At 44.5% G+C, this 17,761-nt stretch overlaps 1 protein-coding gene and 1 non-coding gene across 2 annotated transcripts in view; one reads left to right on the forward strand and one right to left on the reverse strand.

Annotated features, from left to right (window-relative positions):
• The window catches only part of CLYBL (citramalyl-CoA lyase), a 94,994-nt gene extending 77,452 nt beyond the window's left edge, over nucleotides 1–17,542 (reverse strand). The window contains exons 1-2 of the mRNA XM_012926372.2: nucleotides 17,532–17,542; nucleotides 16,702–16,888 (exon numbers count right to left, since the gene is read on the reverse strand). Of these exons, the coding sequence (XP_012781826.2) occupies nucleotides 16,702–16,888; nucleotides 17,532–17,542 (198 nt within the window). The remainder of the gene's footprint in view (nucleotides 1–16,701; nucleotides 16,889–17,531) is intronic.
• On the forward strand, nucleotides 5,252–5,354 carry LOC118758038 (U6 spliceosomal RNA). Its single transcript, XR_004995498.1, has one exon. It is a non-coding gene; the product is annotated as a U6 spliceosomal RNA (small nuclear RNA).
• Nucleotides 17,543–17,761: the final 219 nt, after the last annotated feature.

Consider the following 17,761-nt stretch of genomic DNA (forward strand, 5'->3'; position numbering starts at 1 on the left):
CTTAGCTCTTCATACACACCTTGGGCACCCTTGGCTCTGACAGACTAATTTTTAAAGATATATTTATTTATTTGAAGGACAGAGGGAGAGGTGGTGCGACAGAGCAAGAGAGACAATCTTGAACAGCAGGTTCACTTCCCAGATGTGTGCGATAGCCAGGAGCCTGAGAACTCCATCCAGATCTCCCATATGGGTAGCATGGACCCAAGTCCCCACTAGTGTTGTCTCTTTACGGTATAAGCTCTTTTCAGTTTGTTGCCACAACCCTGAAACACCAGACACAGTCAGCCATGCATGGAAGATGGCCACCAGGACAGGAGTGGAGGCAGACAGAGGCAGAGAGAGGTCTCCTGTCATAGTGACACAAGGGGCTGCAAACAGAGAGAGAGAGAGAAGGGGTGGCACACACACGGGAGTATACCTTTGTGGTGGGGGCAGGTATCATGGGACCATGAGGGATTGGCAGATAGGGCCATGGGTGGGCTATGAGGGATTGGTGAATAGGTCTGTCAGGTATGGTGCTATGAGGTTACAGCAGACTGGTGGGAACAGCGTGACAGGGTCACAGCAGATGGTGGACAACCAAACTGGAACGTAAAGGGCATGAAGTTTGCATGCAGATATGAACTGCCAGGAGGAAGATGAGACCTGGGGTGGTAGGTATCCAGAAGGGTGCTGGGTCCAAAATGGTGGGGATCTTGTCAATCTTCGGGGCCAATATTTCAGTCTTTCCTCAAAATTATCCTCTGCCATCCCAGGATGCCCATTCGGGAAACAAACTTAGAAGCAAAGGTGCCAGGATATGAGCCGGCACTCCAACACGAGATGCAGCTTACCCACGGCACCATGACCACTGCTCCCCACAACTATGGGGAAGAAAAGTCCTTGACACTTCAGTGAAGAGCTAACCAGTTGGGCCTGATCACCAGCCTGCTGGCTGCTACAGCAGACGACTCAGGGGCTGTGCAAGAAAGGCTTAGCAGAGTGTAGGTGGGTGCTTGACAACAGCTTCCTTCACAAGTTCACCACCAAGAGCAAACCTGTGGAGCCTTCGGGAAGTCCCTCCCACACCTTATCTCAAGCTAGCTCTCTCAACTTTCCCTTTAGGCTTTCAAGTTTTTCTCACAGCTCTGTAAGGGGTAGCTTCTTGGTCTGCTTATCTAGAGCTGATCAACAGCTTGCTCTAGAATATGCTGCTCCTTAGCCTAGCAAGTGGCTGTGAATTCCGCACCCAACTGCTAACCAGTTGGATCATGTAGAGAGAATGGCAACACCTTCTCTGAAACAATGTTCTCTTCCAGGGGAATACAGGCTGTGTCTTGGGATAGCCCTTAACCTTTGCCCGTAACAAGTCACTTTCCTTTCCTTTCACCAATAAAACATCATGTTCCCAAGCCGACACAGCAGCTTAGAATAACGAAATAAACCATCGGCATCACCACCCTGTGATACTCTGATACATTAAGAATACCTAAGTGTGAGAATACTTCCTATCTAAATTGGACACTACATGGAACCTTAAAATATATCCACTGAAGACATTTTGGTATTTAATACCTTCTGATAAATGTGACCACTGAAATAAGAAAAATGCTCTTTTTTGACCTCACCCATGTTACTTTATGTTGCCCTGCAAGGCCTCAAGTCTTCTTCCCTTTGTGAGGGCACACCACAAAACCACAGAAACTGGAACCAAAAGAGAAAAGGTATTTTGGAATCAGTGAATAGTTTTTGTTTTTTTCATGATACGGAATTCCCATGAACTTTCTTGGTTTAATACACATTTATTTCAAGCTATATCTCTGGTTTCTTCTGGGAGGTCTTTCTCTTTAGGGCCATCTACTTCCTCCAGTTTAGGAACAATTTGCTCCTTTTCAGTCCGTATTTTGGGACTTGGTGAATGCTTTGTTCACCTGGAGGTACTCAAGGATTAGAGAATCGATACCCAAATCCTAAAGTTCAGAGTCACTCTCTGTATCATTTAGCAGGTGCAACAGAAGTTCAGCACTTCCTCTGGGCCACTGACCCTAGGTCTAGCCCACCTTTAGGCTTGGGCACACCTACCAACTCTACCACTATGACAATGGAATGGTGGATTTTTGGATTTATACGCCTTTGATGGCCTGGGCAGTTTCTTGGGTGTTCTTAAAGTAAACATGAAGATTGTCACAACTTTGCTGGGTTTTCTGAGACAGGTAAATAGCAAGGCATTTTCCCAGGATGTCCTGAGGCCGCCTCCACAAGCTTCCTGAAAAACCCTTACACTTAGTTCTTCAGCGACATTAAACCTTTTGGGTTTATTTTGTGAGCATTACCCTCAGACTTGCTTCCAATATTAAAATAAAGAAGGGGAGGACTTTTAATTAGTAGCTAAGGCGGAAGTAAGTACATTAAGCTTAATGATGCTCATTGCGGTCTCCGCATTCTCTCATTTCACGGTGGAGGAAATGGTTCCAGTGTCCATGTTAATGACACTTCAGATTGTTTAAGCCAGATTCTTAGCTCTCTGTTCTTTAAGTCTTAATTTTAAGCTAGCTCAAAGATACATTTTATTGCCCAAGCTTGAGCTTTTAAACATAGTCAGATATATCATATTATACATCATACTTGGTTTTTACTTAATTGGATTCCTAGAAAATGCAGGAAAGGAAATAACTGGCCATTTAAAGCCCACATCTCTTTGTAGAAAGACTTTGTTGAGCTCATTAACTGGAAATTGCTGACTATTATGACCCTAATAGAAATACTTGAATCTTTGCATTAAGAACATGTCTGGTTTGAAGGGGAAAAAATGCAAGGGAAAAAAAAAAGATTGTTCGGTTTTCTTTTTTTCTAACAATTACTCAAAAGAGGGACAGGTTATTTAAGGGTAGAAAGGGATTAATGAAAGACTGAAAACACCTGCCTACTTTTGTGAAACCCTGGTTTGAGATCAGAACCTTGAACCATCAAAAAGACCTTATGGAGTTCCTAAGCACAGTTGAGCCTGTGATATTGCCCCCAAAGACTCACAGATAAACCAGCACCTACTGATGAAATCGCCCAAGCTCTTAAGTCTTTGAGTAAAAGCAAGCAGCTGGGCAAGGAGCCTTCCCATCCTAATTCCACTCCCCCTGGAAGAGGAGTTGGCACCACATGCCTGCCCGTGTAGATAGCTTAACAGCCACCATGGGCCTCTGACCCTGTGGGCAAAGCACACCTCGCCCCTTCAGTCAAGGAATTTACAAGTTGGGGTGGCAGTGGGGTGTGTGTGTGTGTGTACATGGATGCAAGGAGGAAATGCATAGGAGACAGAGCATATTTGCTCAGGACGGGAGCAGATCATCCCTCTGCATAGCTAATCAAAGGCAGGAACTCATACGGCCATTAACTGAGAGCAGGATCAAACCAACAAGCACGCTGGAGGTTTGGTGCTGCTTAACAAGCAACTCACACAGGTGATGGAACAGAAGAGCCAAGGACGGGGCTGTCGCCAGGGAAGGAGTCACCCAGGAATGGGTCATCCATAGACACAGAGTGGCACGGTTCTCCCTCCACTCCTGTCTCCTCTACTGTTGCTAATCCTTCTTCATGCCTCCCCAGGTCCAGATCCTTGGGATGGAGGGAGACGGAAGAAAGGAAGGGCACCGCTTATGTCTGCACTGTTCTCAGAAGGCAAACAGCTTCCTCTTGCTTTTCCTGGTGGAGGACAACTGGCCCTGAAGCTCTCCCGGCAGCGTTGGGCCCTCTGCCTCAGGAGCAGGTGGCTGAGAGGGGCACTCCCCAGGACAACTTCGGGGAGGGTGGCTGCTGCTCTCTCCAGGCACCCCAACTCTGCCCACCCACAGGTGTCCCCCAAGAGGGACACTTCTCATTCAGGGCACAGACCAGGGTCATGCACTGCCCTGGAGCTCCCCACTCCTCCCTGCTGATTTTGTTGCCTTTTGCTGGCACCTTTTCTTATGAAAGCTGCTCAAGCAACTGGCCCAGAAGTGCAACCTCAAGAGACAGGAGGGTGGCACTTGGCCCGGTACTAGGGGGTGCGTTTGGGACACCTCTGTTCCACTTCCGGGTGCCTCAGTGCAGCTTCCTGCTAGTGTATACACTCTGGGAGGCAGCAGGTGCTGGCTCAAGTATTTGGGTCGCTGCTACCCACACGGGAGACTCAGACCAATTTCTGGGCTTCTGGCTGATCTAAAGAGTGAACCAGCAGTAGAGAGGTGCATGTCTGCCTCCCCTTCTCTCAAATAGATAAATACAGAAAAATCAACGAATGAAAAGTTTCTTTGGTACAAAAAGATGTATTTATTTGAAAGTCAGAATTACAGAGAGAGAGAAACAGAGATAAAGTCAGGGAGACAGAGACAGAAAGAGAGATCATCTTCCACTCACCAATTCACAAGAACAGCTAGCAATGAGCCAGACCATCCAGGTCCCCAAGCTGGGTGGCAGGAACCCAACTACTTGGGCCATCTTGGATTGCTTCTCCAGGAACGTTATCAGGGAGCTGACTGGAAGTGGAGCAGCCAAGACTGGAACCAATGCTCACACAGGATGCCAGAGGCACAGGCAGAGGCTTACTTTGCTATGCCACAATGCTGGGTCCAGTTTTTAGAAAGTTTACCATAAAGAAATGCAAAGCAAATTTCTATTGCTTAACAGCTCAATAAAGAATTTTCTTGGGCCTGGCAGGGAAGCCTAGTGGCTAAAGTCCTTGCCTTGCATGTGCTGGGATCCCTTATGGGCTCTAGTTCATGTCCCAGCAGCCCTGCTTCCCATCCAGCTCCCTGCTTGTGGCCTGGGACAGCAGTTGAGGATGACCCAGGGCTTTGGGATCCTGTACCCTTTGTGGGACACCCAGTAGAAGTTCCTGGTTTCGAATCAGCTCAGCTCCAGCCATTGTGGCTGCTTGGAGATGGAAGATCTTCCTCTCTGTACATCTGACTTTCCAAAACAAATCAATAAATAAATAATTTTTTTTCTCTGGTTTCTGGTGGTGGCAGGGGTGATTTCTAAAGGAGCTGTTTCTATCCTTGAAGTGTTCAAAAAAATCTGCAAGGGCAAGTGAATGGAAAAGTAGTACTTTTCTATATCTAGAATCTGTGTTTGGGGCTCATAGGTGAGAGGACTGGATGAAGTTACACAGTCCTAGTTTTTACCTGGCCCATCCCTGGCCATGGTGACCATGTGCGGAGTTAATCAGTGGATGGAAGGTCTCAAACTGTCCCTCTCTCTGTCTCTCTGCCTTTCAAATAATTTTTTTTAAAAAAGTCTAGAGCTCAGTTTGGTAATACTAAAATTGGACAACTCAGGGAAGATTATCCTGACCCCTGCTTATGGATGACATGTAAATCCATGAGGTGTTTTAGATTTCAAAAGAGACAGAGATTTTATGTAACAGAGACAGATCTCTTACAAATGGCAAAATAGGGAGCTAGCACGGTGTCATAACAAGTTAGTCTCCTGACTGCAGCACCAGCATCCCCTATGGGCGCCAGTTCAAGTTTCAGCCACACTCCTTCCCATCCAGCTCCCTGCTTGTGGCCTGGAGAAGCAGTAGAGGACGGCCCAAGGTCTTGGGACCCTGCACCCAAGTGGGAGACCCAGAAGAAGCTCCTGGCTCCCAGCTTCAGGTCAGCCCAGTTCTAGCTGTTTGACCATTTGGGGAATGAACCAGTGGATGGAAGATCTCTTTCTGTCTGTCACTTTTTTAAGTCAAACAAATCAGTCTTTAAAAAAAAAGGTAGCAAAACTGGCACACTACCTATGGTATTAGAGGAAAAATTGACCTGCCCAGTACATTACCATGTGCGAGTCAGGCATGGGGCATTAATTAATCACCACCAGTAAACCTTAGCTCGTGAAGCAATTACTAGAGACTTGCACTAAGGCTGTCAGAGCCTTGGCCTGGAGTACTGCTAAGACCGGGGCTATGTCCCTGTTTACCACTCGCTGAGCACAAGCTCAGAGTAGGCCTGTTCCAAGCACTTTGTACATAGCAACCCAATCCGTCCTAACCTGGGAGGGCAGTACTGTTTTCACCTTCATATTCCCATTTGGCAACAGAGGAAACTGAGGCAGAGAATAATGTGTTCAAGTTCACACTGTGAGGCCAAGACAAGAGTCAGAACCTAGTTCCCTCGTCTGCCTGGCCTTCTGGTGGAGCTTTCATACTAAAACACACTTTAGGGAACATGCCAACTCTTCCCTTCTCCCCTGAATTTTCTAAGCCTTATCTCTTTAAAAATGATACTGCTGCTTAAAAAAAAAAAAGAAAAAGGGAAAAAACACAGAAAAACAAAGTGGCACTGTTTATCCAGCACTCCAGGGTTTGCAAAGTGCACCTCTGCTTTGGGCCCCCAACTGGCTCTGTGGGGGGTGGTGTGTGTTTCATTATCACCAACCTCATGGGACAGATTAAGGAAACAGGCTCCCGAGGTTATGGGATTTAAGTTTCCTGGCTAGATAGTGTCAAAATGGGGGAAATTTAAATGGCATTTTCTGTTGCCAAGCCTCCCAGCCTTTCCACTGAGCTGGTTACTGGTGTCCAATTAAATTGCCCACAGGTGACATCTCAGGCCTCATTAGCCCAGGGGCCTTCCTGGAATGCCAACTCAGCGCCACCTCTTGGCTTCCTGAGGGGTCTGTGTGGGGCCCTCAGACCATAAACTTCCGACACGCCCCTGCTTGACAAACCAGATAAGGGAAACAGGATTAGGGTCACAAATTGCTTCATGGCTTCACAACTGGCAGGCGGGGCCTGTCCTGCAAACCTCTGCAGACCCGGGCGCAGCATCCAAACATGCAGGCATCCAGAAGCGAAAAGTCAGCCGGCAGAAAGCAGGGCGTCCCTCAAGGGGAAGGTTTCCAGGGCGGTGGCAGAGAGCTGACAAACTGATGGACTCCTGGGTGCACTCAGAAGGTGTGTTGGTAAAATGTGATTAACCAGAAAAGACTTGGTTAATGACTCCCACCTGCACAGAAGACGATGGGTAGGGCAGAAGAGGGAAAGTCATCCATTTATTATCACACCCTCACCTCAAAACAGCTTTTACACCACAGCTACTAATCTCACCAAACTTACAACATAAACGTAAGCCAACAATTAGGGGAGGAGCAAGGCTCACACGTGCTGGGAGAGTGGGGGGAGGGATGAATCGGCACTGCCCCTACAGGGCATCAATCTATGATGCCTGAAATTGCAGAAAATACAGTGTTCCAAAGCAATGAGACACCAGAAGCAACAGAGGGGGAGTTATGGCTAGGGGCTTGCTTCATTGTACAATGATTTGATCTTTTGTAAAAACGAATTTGGGGCTTATTAAAATTTTGTTTTCAAAAAGTTTTTGGGTTTTTTTTTTTTCCCAAGATGGGTACTTTGCTTCTGGCAATATGGTAGACCACATTTCCCCAAACAGTGGACACAGTTCAACAGAGGTACTTTTTAATGCATCCCTCAGCTCGTAAAACTGTCAGGAACTTTTCCAGACACCAACATAAGGCAAAAACAGCAAGCCAAATTCTGATTTGTGAGGGATGAGAAAAAAAAAGAAGAAAACTGAGAATCAAATGCCTTGAACCAGACCTAGTACCAGAATATTTAGCCTTCAGATTCTTGACAAGGTTAGAGAGAAGCAGAAACTCCCAGACCAGTAATGTCCCTGGCACCAGAGCAAACATGAGGACATCCTTCCCCATCCACTCCCTGAGGTCCCCCTGAATACAGGCACACCATCCTTCTTAAGCATCAGCAGTAACAATACAAAGTTATTTAGATCTCCAATACTGGGATTATCTGATTTAGAGTATACCAGCAAGATTTGGCACAAGAAACAGGGCTTCCAAACATGAAAAATAAAAACTCAGAGGTCAGGTTAAACAGATTAGATGCAACTGAAGAGAGCAGTGGGAAATTAGAAATGAAGGATGAAGAATTAACCCAGGATGTGACAGAGAGACAAGGAGATGAGAACAATCAGAAGACGTTTAAGACATACAGAGGATAGACTAAGAAACTCTCCAACAGATGCTAACAGGGATCTCTGAGGGGAGAACAGGAAAGATGGGGAGAGAGCGAATCTCTACAAGAGTAAGAAGTACAACCAACAGAGCTTACACCAAGAAAAAACTCTAACTAGTCATATTTTAGTAAAATTAAATATACTAAAGATAAAAACATCCTATAATCAACCAAAGAACACAAAAAGCCTACTTTTTGGACTGACACTGGAGCTTGTTAATAGCAATAACAATAACCAGAAAACAAAGTAATATCTTTGAAGTTTTGAAATAATTGTCAATCTATATTTCTGCATTGAGCCAAACAACAAAAATATTTTCAAAGATTTGTTTATTTATTTGAAAGTCAGAGTTAAAGAGTGCAAGAAAGAGAGAGAGACTTCCATCTGCTACTCACTCCCTGGGTGGCTGCCATGGCCATGTCTGGGCCACACCAAAGCCAGGAGCCAGGAGTCAGGAGCATCATCTAGGTCTTCCACATGTGTGGCAGGGGCCCAAACATGCGGGCTGTCCTCCCAGTGCCTTTCCCAGACACATTAGCAAAAAGCCAGATGGGAAGTGGAGCAGCTGGGACAGGAATCAGCACACATATGATCCTCTGGTGTCATAGGCAGCACCTTTACCTGTAACACCATAAGGCTGGGCCCATGAAGACATCTTCAAATGAGCAAAAACTGAGTGTCTCCCAGCAGCCAATTTTTACCCTAGGAGAATTCTGTAGCATGCTCCTCAGCAGAAAGCTGACCCCTGGTAAAAAATCTGAGAGGCAACAAAGAAAGTGGCAAAATCTGTAGGTTAATCAAAATAATCATTGCACATATGAAAACGAATCACAACAATGTGAAATACAGGGTGTTAGAGATAACTAAAATACAAGGTAGAAATCATTCACTTCTCATGAGAAATGCTTGAACTTTAACTTTTCCAGTATTCTTGTGCAGTCCACAAAGACACAGACTAATTTTAGGCTGCTAAGTGTGCTTGGTAATGTTTCAGGGATAACTAATACAAATTAGAAATAGAGGGGCTGGCACTATGACAGCCAGTAAAAGTCACTGCCTGCAATATCAGCATCTCATACGGGTCCTGGTTTGAATCCCAGATGCTCCACTTCTGACCAGCTTCCCGCTACTGTGCTGGGAAAGCAGCAAAGGATAGCCCAAGTAATTTGGCCCCCACACGCACATGGAGACCCGGGAGAAGCTCCTGGCTCTCGGCCTTGCACCTGCCCAGCTCCAGCCACTGTGGCCATTTGAGGAGTGATTCAGCAGATGGAAGATCTTTGTGTCTCCCTACCTCTGCCTTTAAAATAAATAAATAAACCTTTAAAACTAGAAGAAAGAAAACCAACACTCGTCTCTCTGCAGAAAAATTTCCAAGCATTATTTTAAAATGAAAAATATAATCATAACTTTCGAACCAAAAGGAAAACAAGGACCAAGAAAATAAACCAAAAAAGCCCATTTAAGAGGCTAGAAAAATAAAAAAAAAACACACACAAAGGGAAAAAATGACAAAACATAATACAATTAAACCTAAACTTGTCAGTGATCACATCAAAAAGAATGTTCCAGTTTAAAGACAAAGATTATTCACAGAGATAGAAGAACTTTAAATGAGGTGTAGGCATTGCGGTGCATTGAGATAAGCACCACTTGAGATAGCTGCAGCCCACCCTGGAGTCCCAGCTGCTCTGCTTCTGATCTAGCATCCTGCTAGGAGCACCCCACGAGGCACCACATGATGGCTCCAGTGCTTGGGTCTGCCAGCCATGTGGACACCTGCATGAAGACCCAGGCTTGTACTTCAGCCTAGCACAGCTGTGGCTCTTGCAAGCATTTGGAGAGCAAACCAAACGCAATCTCAAGAGCTCACTTGCTCGCTCTCTCTCTTACCTTCATTGCCACCCCCTCCCCTCTTTCCTTCCCTCTCTGTTGTTCTGATCTTCAGGTAAATGGAAATAAGATTAAAAAAAAAAAGTTTTTAACAGGGGGCTACTGTTTTGGCATAATAGGTAAAACCAACAAAAGCAAGTGCTTAAGCTCCTGGCACCCACATGGGAGACTCAGAAGAAGCTCCTGGACCCTGGTTGAAGGTCCAGCCTTGGCCACTGCAGCCATCTAAGGAGTGAACCAACAGACCATCTCTCTCTGTGGCTCTCCATCTCTCCATAACTCTGACTTTCAAACACGATTTAAAAAAGTAAAACAGTAAGAGGCTTATATAAAACATAAAAATATGAAAAATTGAAAGCAAATGGATGAAAACTGAATCACATAAACTTCATAGCAAAGAGTATTACTGGGAGAAGAGAGATCTGATTCCATAATACCAGCAAGACATAATCATTTTAAATCTATTAACACAAGCTCAAACTACCAGCAGTTTGCCTGCTGTGACATGGCAAGCAATGTCACCACCATACCAGCATCCCTCATGGGACTATGTCCTGGCTTTCCCACTTCTGATCCATCTCCTTGTCAATAAAGAGATGGACCAAGGGCCCGGCACAATAGTGCAATGGTTAAGGTCCTCACCTTGCACGTGCCAGGATCCCATATGGGCACTGGTTCTAATCCTGGCGGCCCTGCTTCCCATCCAGCCCCTGTTTGTGGCCTGGGACAGCAGTCAAGGACGGCCCAAGGCCTTGGGACCCTGAACACATGTGGGAGACCCAGAAGAGGTTCCTGACTCCTGGCTTTGGATCGGCGCAGCAGCACCGGCCGTTGCAGTCACTTGGGGAGTGAAGCATCGGACAGAAGATCTTCTTCTGTCTCTCCTCTGTATATCTGCCTTTCCAATTAAAAATAAATAAATCTTTTCTAAAAAAAAAAAAAAAGAAGAGATGGACTAAGTGCTTGGGTCCCTGCACCCACACTGGAAACCTGAAAGAAGTTTTTGGCTCCTGACCCAGGCCTGGCCACTGCGTTCATTTGGGAAGTGAACCAACAAATGGAAGATACATCTCTTGCTCTCTCCACTCCTCCTCTTTGTAACTCTGCCTCTCAAATAGATAAATAAATCTTTGAAAAAGAGAGACAGGAAAAAAAACTGGCATATTATCCCCTGGGGTATAGATTTCAGTTAGCCTCCCAGTTACTGATACATCAAGCAGATGAAGATTCATACAAATTTACACACATGAACAGCATAATTAACAAACTTAGTCAAATGGAAAAGTATTCAGAACGCTGCAGCTAGTAAATAGAAAGTATACTTTATTTTTAAGTCCATGGAACATCTTCAAAACTATCTCATATACAAGCCCATGAAGTAGGACAGCACATTTCAAAGAACGTGATTCACACTACATTTTCTAGTCACTATTACACTACATGTGAAAAAATAAAGGATTTTTTAAAAAATGCCAAAATTGAAGCTCAAAGTCCTTGCTACTCCAAGTGTGGTCTGTGGCCCACTCTTCCATAAAATCTCACCATGCCATGTAAGAGAGTACACTGTGGAGAGTTAAGTCTAGAAACTTCTACAGCACTTGAGACTGTTCTGACAATCCAGCATCATTTAACTATTTTCTAACAATTTAATTTTATTGGATTTTAAAAAGTAGTGCCCTGGGGCCTGGCATGTAAAGTCCTCCCCTTACACGCACTAGGATCCATATGGGCGCCGGTTCTAACCCCGGCAGCTCCACTTCCCAACTTCCTAGCCAGCTCCCTGCTAGTGGCCTGGGAAAGCAGTGGAGTGCGGGGTCCGTGCAGTAGGTGTGGATGGCACGAAGGTGTGAAGAGAACAGCTCCCCTGTTTGACAGGGCCCAGGGGAGCTTCCGGCTGTTTGGCAGGGCCCGGCAGATGTCTCTCTGACCACCTTGACGCTGTTTCACCCCGTGTACATGGACACTCAAGCACTCCACTAAGAATTCTGTAATCCATTGAGGCATTGTGTTTTGCCCTATGCGATGGCTTTTGCAACCGATGTGAGCTTGAGAGTTAATGTCACTGATAATGTCTTGGTGAGTGGGCCTTTGACAATTTACACACAGGAGCACAATTAAGCCCATGCCATTTCTGGACACCTTATTGTGTGCTAAGCATTGCCTCTGATTCTGGCCCAGACATGTAGCACACCTTCTGGGAAAGGGCTTGATAAGCATCCTAAATATTAATGCAAGTGATGGGAGTGAGAGCTGAAACTGCTATGGCAATAAATATAGTTAGTGAAAATATAGGCTGTTTTTACTGGTATAGGTATCAAGTAAGGTAAAGAAAGTAAATGGAATTTTTGAGTAAAAGATCACTTTGAACTTCGAAAGAATCTGATGTTGGAGAAAACGTAAAATGCTAAAGTACTCTTAAGGGATAAAATAAAAGGAATAGGAAATTATACAATAAATACAGAAAATTATATTATTCACAAGATTATAATTTTTCTTCACCAGTGCTTTAGGATATATATTTCATGAACAATGCTTGCTTTAAACAAACATAAATATTTTATTCAATTAGACATCCTGTTTGGGCGATAGCCTAATAAAAATGAAATTGTTGAAAAATAAATAAATAAATATAGCTATTGTTATCTCAAAGGTTAGCCTGTCTTTGCAATTTTTTTTTTGGAGCATAGAAAATGTAACTATTTTAGCCACTTCTATAATTTTTAGCTAGAGGAATTAAAGATGCTTTTATTAAGGAAATATGCTCTTAATTATTGTTTTATTGTTTATGGGGTTGTAGAGCCTATAGTTGTAGGGAGATTTAATATTTGAAACTTTTGTCTTGGATTTTACGTTTTTTCCCTTGTAATCTATTTTCCCATCAAATAATGAGTAAATTGTAGAAATAGAAATGTGGTAGGAATATAATACTGATTAGCAGGTAATCGCATGTGCCTTGGCCTTGGAGTCCTGGTTGTCGCTCCATGACTACTACTGAGGAATGAATAATGGCTTGCATTGAAGAATAAGAATATGGTATTTTGCAGAATTATCTTTAGGGGCACCTGCTTAGCCCTGAAGTGCAGACGGAATGACCAAATGTCTGTACATGCCCTCTTAGTCTTGAAGTCAAAATAGAACAATTAGTTGTTTATGTAGAGGCTTGTCATGTGTCTGAGTAAATAAAAAGGACAGCTTCTTGAGCGGTTGCGAGGGGGCACCAAGTGACAGCGTCCGTGTCTTTCTTTATCGCTGACTCTATGCACCCTTCCTGAGCTCCGAACTCAGCTGGAGCTGGACTCCAGCAGTGGAAGAGGCCCAAAGCACTGCGACCCTATACCAGTGTGGGCGACCCAGGAGAAGCGCCAGGCTCCTGGCTTCAGATTGGCTCAGCTCCAGCCACTGCAGCCACTTCGGGCGTAAATCAATAGACAAAAGATCTACCTTTCTGTCTCGCCTCTTCTCTGTATATCTGATTTTGCAATAAAAGTAAACAAATCTTTAAAAAAAATAGTGCCCTGCAGTGGATCTTTTTAAACAAACAAAGGAAGAAAACTGGATCAAAGCAAACATAAAAATAATCAAATTGATTCTTTACAATAGTTTCTGATGCATTTGCTTTTTTCATGGTGCAAGCAAAGCAGCAATTAAAATTACATTTTAAAAATATCTAGAGCCAAAGGATAACATAAAGATCCACTCTTGTTGGATCTCAGGGTTGACCCTCTGGCCTGTCTCGCTGCCAGTGCATGACTATTCTGGATTGGGGACCAGGTAACCGTCTCTGTATCTCTCCAGCCTGCCATGGTGCTGAGGTGAAAAAGCCCTCAGGATTTACTTAAATCTAAATATTTTTAAAATTTTACATATTTAAACTTACACATGAAGAATACTATTTACTGAAGTGAGGTAGCCGGCATTCTGCCTCCATCTCCTCCACTTCTCCCTACCTTCTCGGCTCACCGCATCCTGCCGTGGTCTGTCAAGCTGCGGCTTAGATGGCCCACACCTCCCTGCGAATTTGATCAAGGGAAGGTGAAGACAGGCAGGGAGGGCTTCCATCTTCCATGCCAGGGAAAACGAGCTGGCTGTGACCCCCGACACTGAAGGAGCTACTTCAACAGCAAATGGATTAACAGGATAGGATTAGAGAGTGCTGGAAGGTGCTATGTTTTCATTATAAACCCACTCGATAGGAACAAGTGAGTGAAATACGTTTTTTTAATTCAAAAATTATATGAAGCATTGCATTTAATAATTCCAAGAGAGCAGAATTAGGCAATAACAGTTTAGAGCTGAAAAAACTACAACTAGATCTGAAATGGACATTTTAATATGGGTTTTTTTTCTTAGCAATAAGTTACTTAAGTTCTCAAAAGTTATTTCCTTCTTTTTTATTTTTATTTTTTTAAAGATTTATCTGCCTATTTGAAAGTCAGTGTTACAGACAGAGAGAGGGAGAGCCACTCTTGGGGTCACTCTCCGAGTGGACACAAAAGCCAGGGTCGCGCCTGGTCAACGCCAGGAGCTCCACCACAGCCCAGGTAGGTGGCAGGGACCCAAACAGACAGGCCATCTCTGGCCATTAGCAGGCAGCTTGGTGGGAGGCCAAGCAGTAGGGACACGAAGCAGCACCCAAAGCAGATGCCCAAGTCCCAGGTGGCTTTACCTGCTATGCCACAATACTAGCCTGAGAAGTCCTTCCCAGATAGGTACACTGGAGGTATCCTAAAAAAGAGTCATTAGCTCCTCATGGAGGGACTGGGTTTGAGAAGAACCAGTCAACCGAATGACCACGCACACAGCATTCTTCACAACCTTGACCTTTCTCTATCGCGAGGCCCCAGATGATCGTGTCTCCAAATGATTTGGAGAAGAGTAAGTATAAGAACACCGCCTTGGGTTGCCAAAGTTCAGGGGCTGTATGAATGTCTGCTGAATAAACTCAAACACAAGTTTTTAGTGGCACATGTTTGTGTGACACTTGGCTTCAAGATCTCCAATCTCCCCATCAAAAATCTGTTAAATTTCCCTGTGGTGAGCCTGTCAAATTCTCAGAGGATCTAAATGTTGGATGATGAAATCGAAACCCAGGAAGATCTCAACGGGCTAGAGGGTTATGAAATGGAATTTACAAGATGAAATTAAGTCTCAGATATTTTAAGAGAAAGAAAAACCCACAAGCACTACAAGACGGCAGGGCCAGCTCACTCACCATTGGTTCTGTCTGCCCCTTCTCCCACACAAGCCTCACACCTAAACTCAGTGGCTTCTCCTACAGATAAACAAGGAAATGTTACATAGGCACGGGCCATATTTCCAACACACCTGGGAGGCAAGAAACGTCCTCAGGATGGTGTGGAAGGACGGCCCCAAGATTTGTCAAGAAATGTGATTAGAAGTTTATCAGGGTACCTGATGCCTCCCCATGCTACAATGCTCAAATAAACTCCCCTTTAATCAGGATTACTACAGGACTTATCTAATCTACTTTCTAAAGGAAATCAAGCTACTCTCAGGCACTTTGTCAACTTTCTTCTCATAGTAATCCTTGCCCCTGACAAAAGAAGATATTGTCATCCCTACAGAACAGATAAGAAATTGTGGCACAGAAGTACAGTGAATTGCCTCGGGTCACACAGAACTGCAATGACAGTTTAACACCTAATTCCAGCGTGAACTCTACATGAGTGTTGGGAGGGGAGCAAACTGGAATTACATTATGTCATTTTTTTTTTAATAAAAAGCCTTACTTGCCTTAATCTCTGGGAGAAAGAAGATTAATTGTATTTTCCTTGACACACGGTAGATAACACACCCTTATTCTAATCCTTTTCTAAACACTTCAGAAAGCCTTGGTTTCATACTAGAATAAATTAACTTTCTCTAAAATTAAGACCAGTATTTGTCTGCTCGAAGCTCCAAGTAAACCAATTAGCTCAGAACATTGCACGGTACAGTCATGGTGTTTCAGATCACCCAAGGAAGAGACCACCCCAACAGGGACAAGTCCAGAGAAGGTCCCTCCCTGTCCCAGTCTCATCGTCCATTCCCAGTGCAACCTTGCCTGTCAGAGGGACTGGGAAGGTTAGGACAAGTGAAACGTTTTTTGATGAAAGAAGTTCTACATCAACATAAATTATCACTGTAAAAGTTTACACATCTTACCTGACTGCTGAACAAGTGCATGTTCATTATTTAAAAAAAAACAATAATATTTAGAAAACAAAGTTAAATAGAATGAAACAAAAAGTCCCCGCTATGCAAGTGCCCAGCAGGAAGCTTTTTATAGCTGGGTGTTTTCTAAGACTCACTTGTCTGCTCAGATCATGAGGAGATCTGCCAGAAGTTCCAATAACCCTTGGTTCCATGTGGAGCTTCCTTTGAATTAAGGAAGGAATATGGTATTCACTCACAGGAGACTGTCTCTTCTCTTCCTGGCACCTGTCCCAGAAGAAATGAGAGTACTACTCCATGCATGGTGGTCAAAAGAAGAAACCTACTCCTAATTGCACTTAATTGATCTCAACAATACACACTATGATGGCAGACTCCTTTACCAAAGCTAGCAAATATGACATCCCAAACTGCGTCTTTGTAAGTTACACGGTCACCTCAACCTTAAGTTATGATATGGTAGGACCCTTGCTGCTTCTCAAACACACACATTCAGAACCAACAATAAAGACCGCATCAAAGTTTGTTATCAGCCAGCGATGAGCATGGCAAAGTCTTTCCAAAGAGTGACCAAGACAAGTGACCACATTTCAAACCATTTCCTCCCACCCCATTATGAAATCACACCCAGCACCTTCTTGTTGGCAGCCACACCATCCTCACAGTCGAGTACCGCACAGTCCACCTTCAGGGATGGAATCTTCTTGATTTTCTTCTCATCGTTTCCAGGGACATAGAGCACTGCCCTCCGCGGAATGTACCTGCGACAGGCCAAGGAGCTGTAGCCAAGCCTGGGGACGCCCACCGCTGGGGACGGTTTCCTGCAAGAGAACAAGCTGGGGTTGGTCCTGAAGAGAATCTTATTATCTACAAACTTCTGAAGAAGCTTATTTCAAGCCCAATCAGGACAGAACATGTGGGTAGTCTTTTTTCAGTTATGCTAGGGCACATTCACATGTGGAAGACTAGGCAAACACTAATAGAAATAACCAGCCAAAGAACAAATAGAATATCATTCTTTAAAAATTTTTATTGGAAAGTCATATACAGAGAGGAGAAGAGACAGAGAAGAAGATCCGTCCATCTGATGATTCACTCCCCAAGCAGCTGCAATGGCTGGAGCTGAGCCAATGCAAAACCAGGAGCCCCTTCTGGATCCCCCACACAGGTGCAGCGTCCCAAGACTTTGGGCTGTCTTCAATTGCTTTTCCAGGCCACAAGCAGGGAGATGGATGGGATTGGGGGAGTGCTGGAATTAGAACCAGCCCCCATATGGGATCCTGGCGCATGCCAGGTGAGGGACTCCAGTGGCTAGGCCACCACGCTGGGCCTGAAATATCATTTTGACTGAGATTTTAATAAATGGATAGCACTAAGGCTGGCACTGTTAGTATCCTGGATTAAACTGCTGCTTGTAGTTCTGAAATCCCACCGGGGCACTGATTCACATCCTGGCTGTCCCACCTCGGGTCCATCTCCTTGTTAATGTGCCTGGGAAAGCAGAGGAAAACCGCCCAGGTCCTTTGTACGCACACAGGAGATGTGGATGAAGCTTCTGGCTTCTGGTTTCAGCCTGGTCCAGCCACAGCTGATGCAACCATTTGGGGACTGAGCCAATGAATGGAGATCTCCCTGTAACCATGGTTTTCAAATAAATAAAATTAATCTTTTCTTTAAAGATTGCACTGTTAAGT

Source organism: Ochotona princeps, chromosome 12, assembly GCF_030435755.1.
Source record: "Ochotona princeps isolate mOchPri1 chromosome 12, mOchPri1.hap1, whole genome shotgun sequence".
Lineage (NCBI taxonomy): Eukaryota > Metazoa > Chordata > Mammalia > Lagomorpha > Ochotonidae > Ochotona > Ochotona princeps.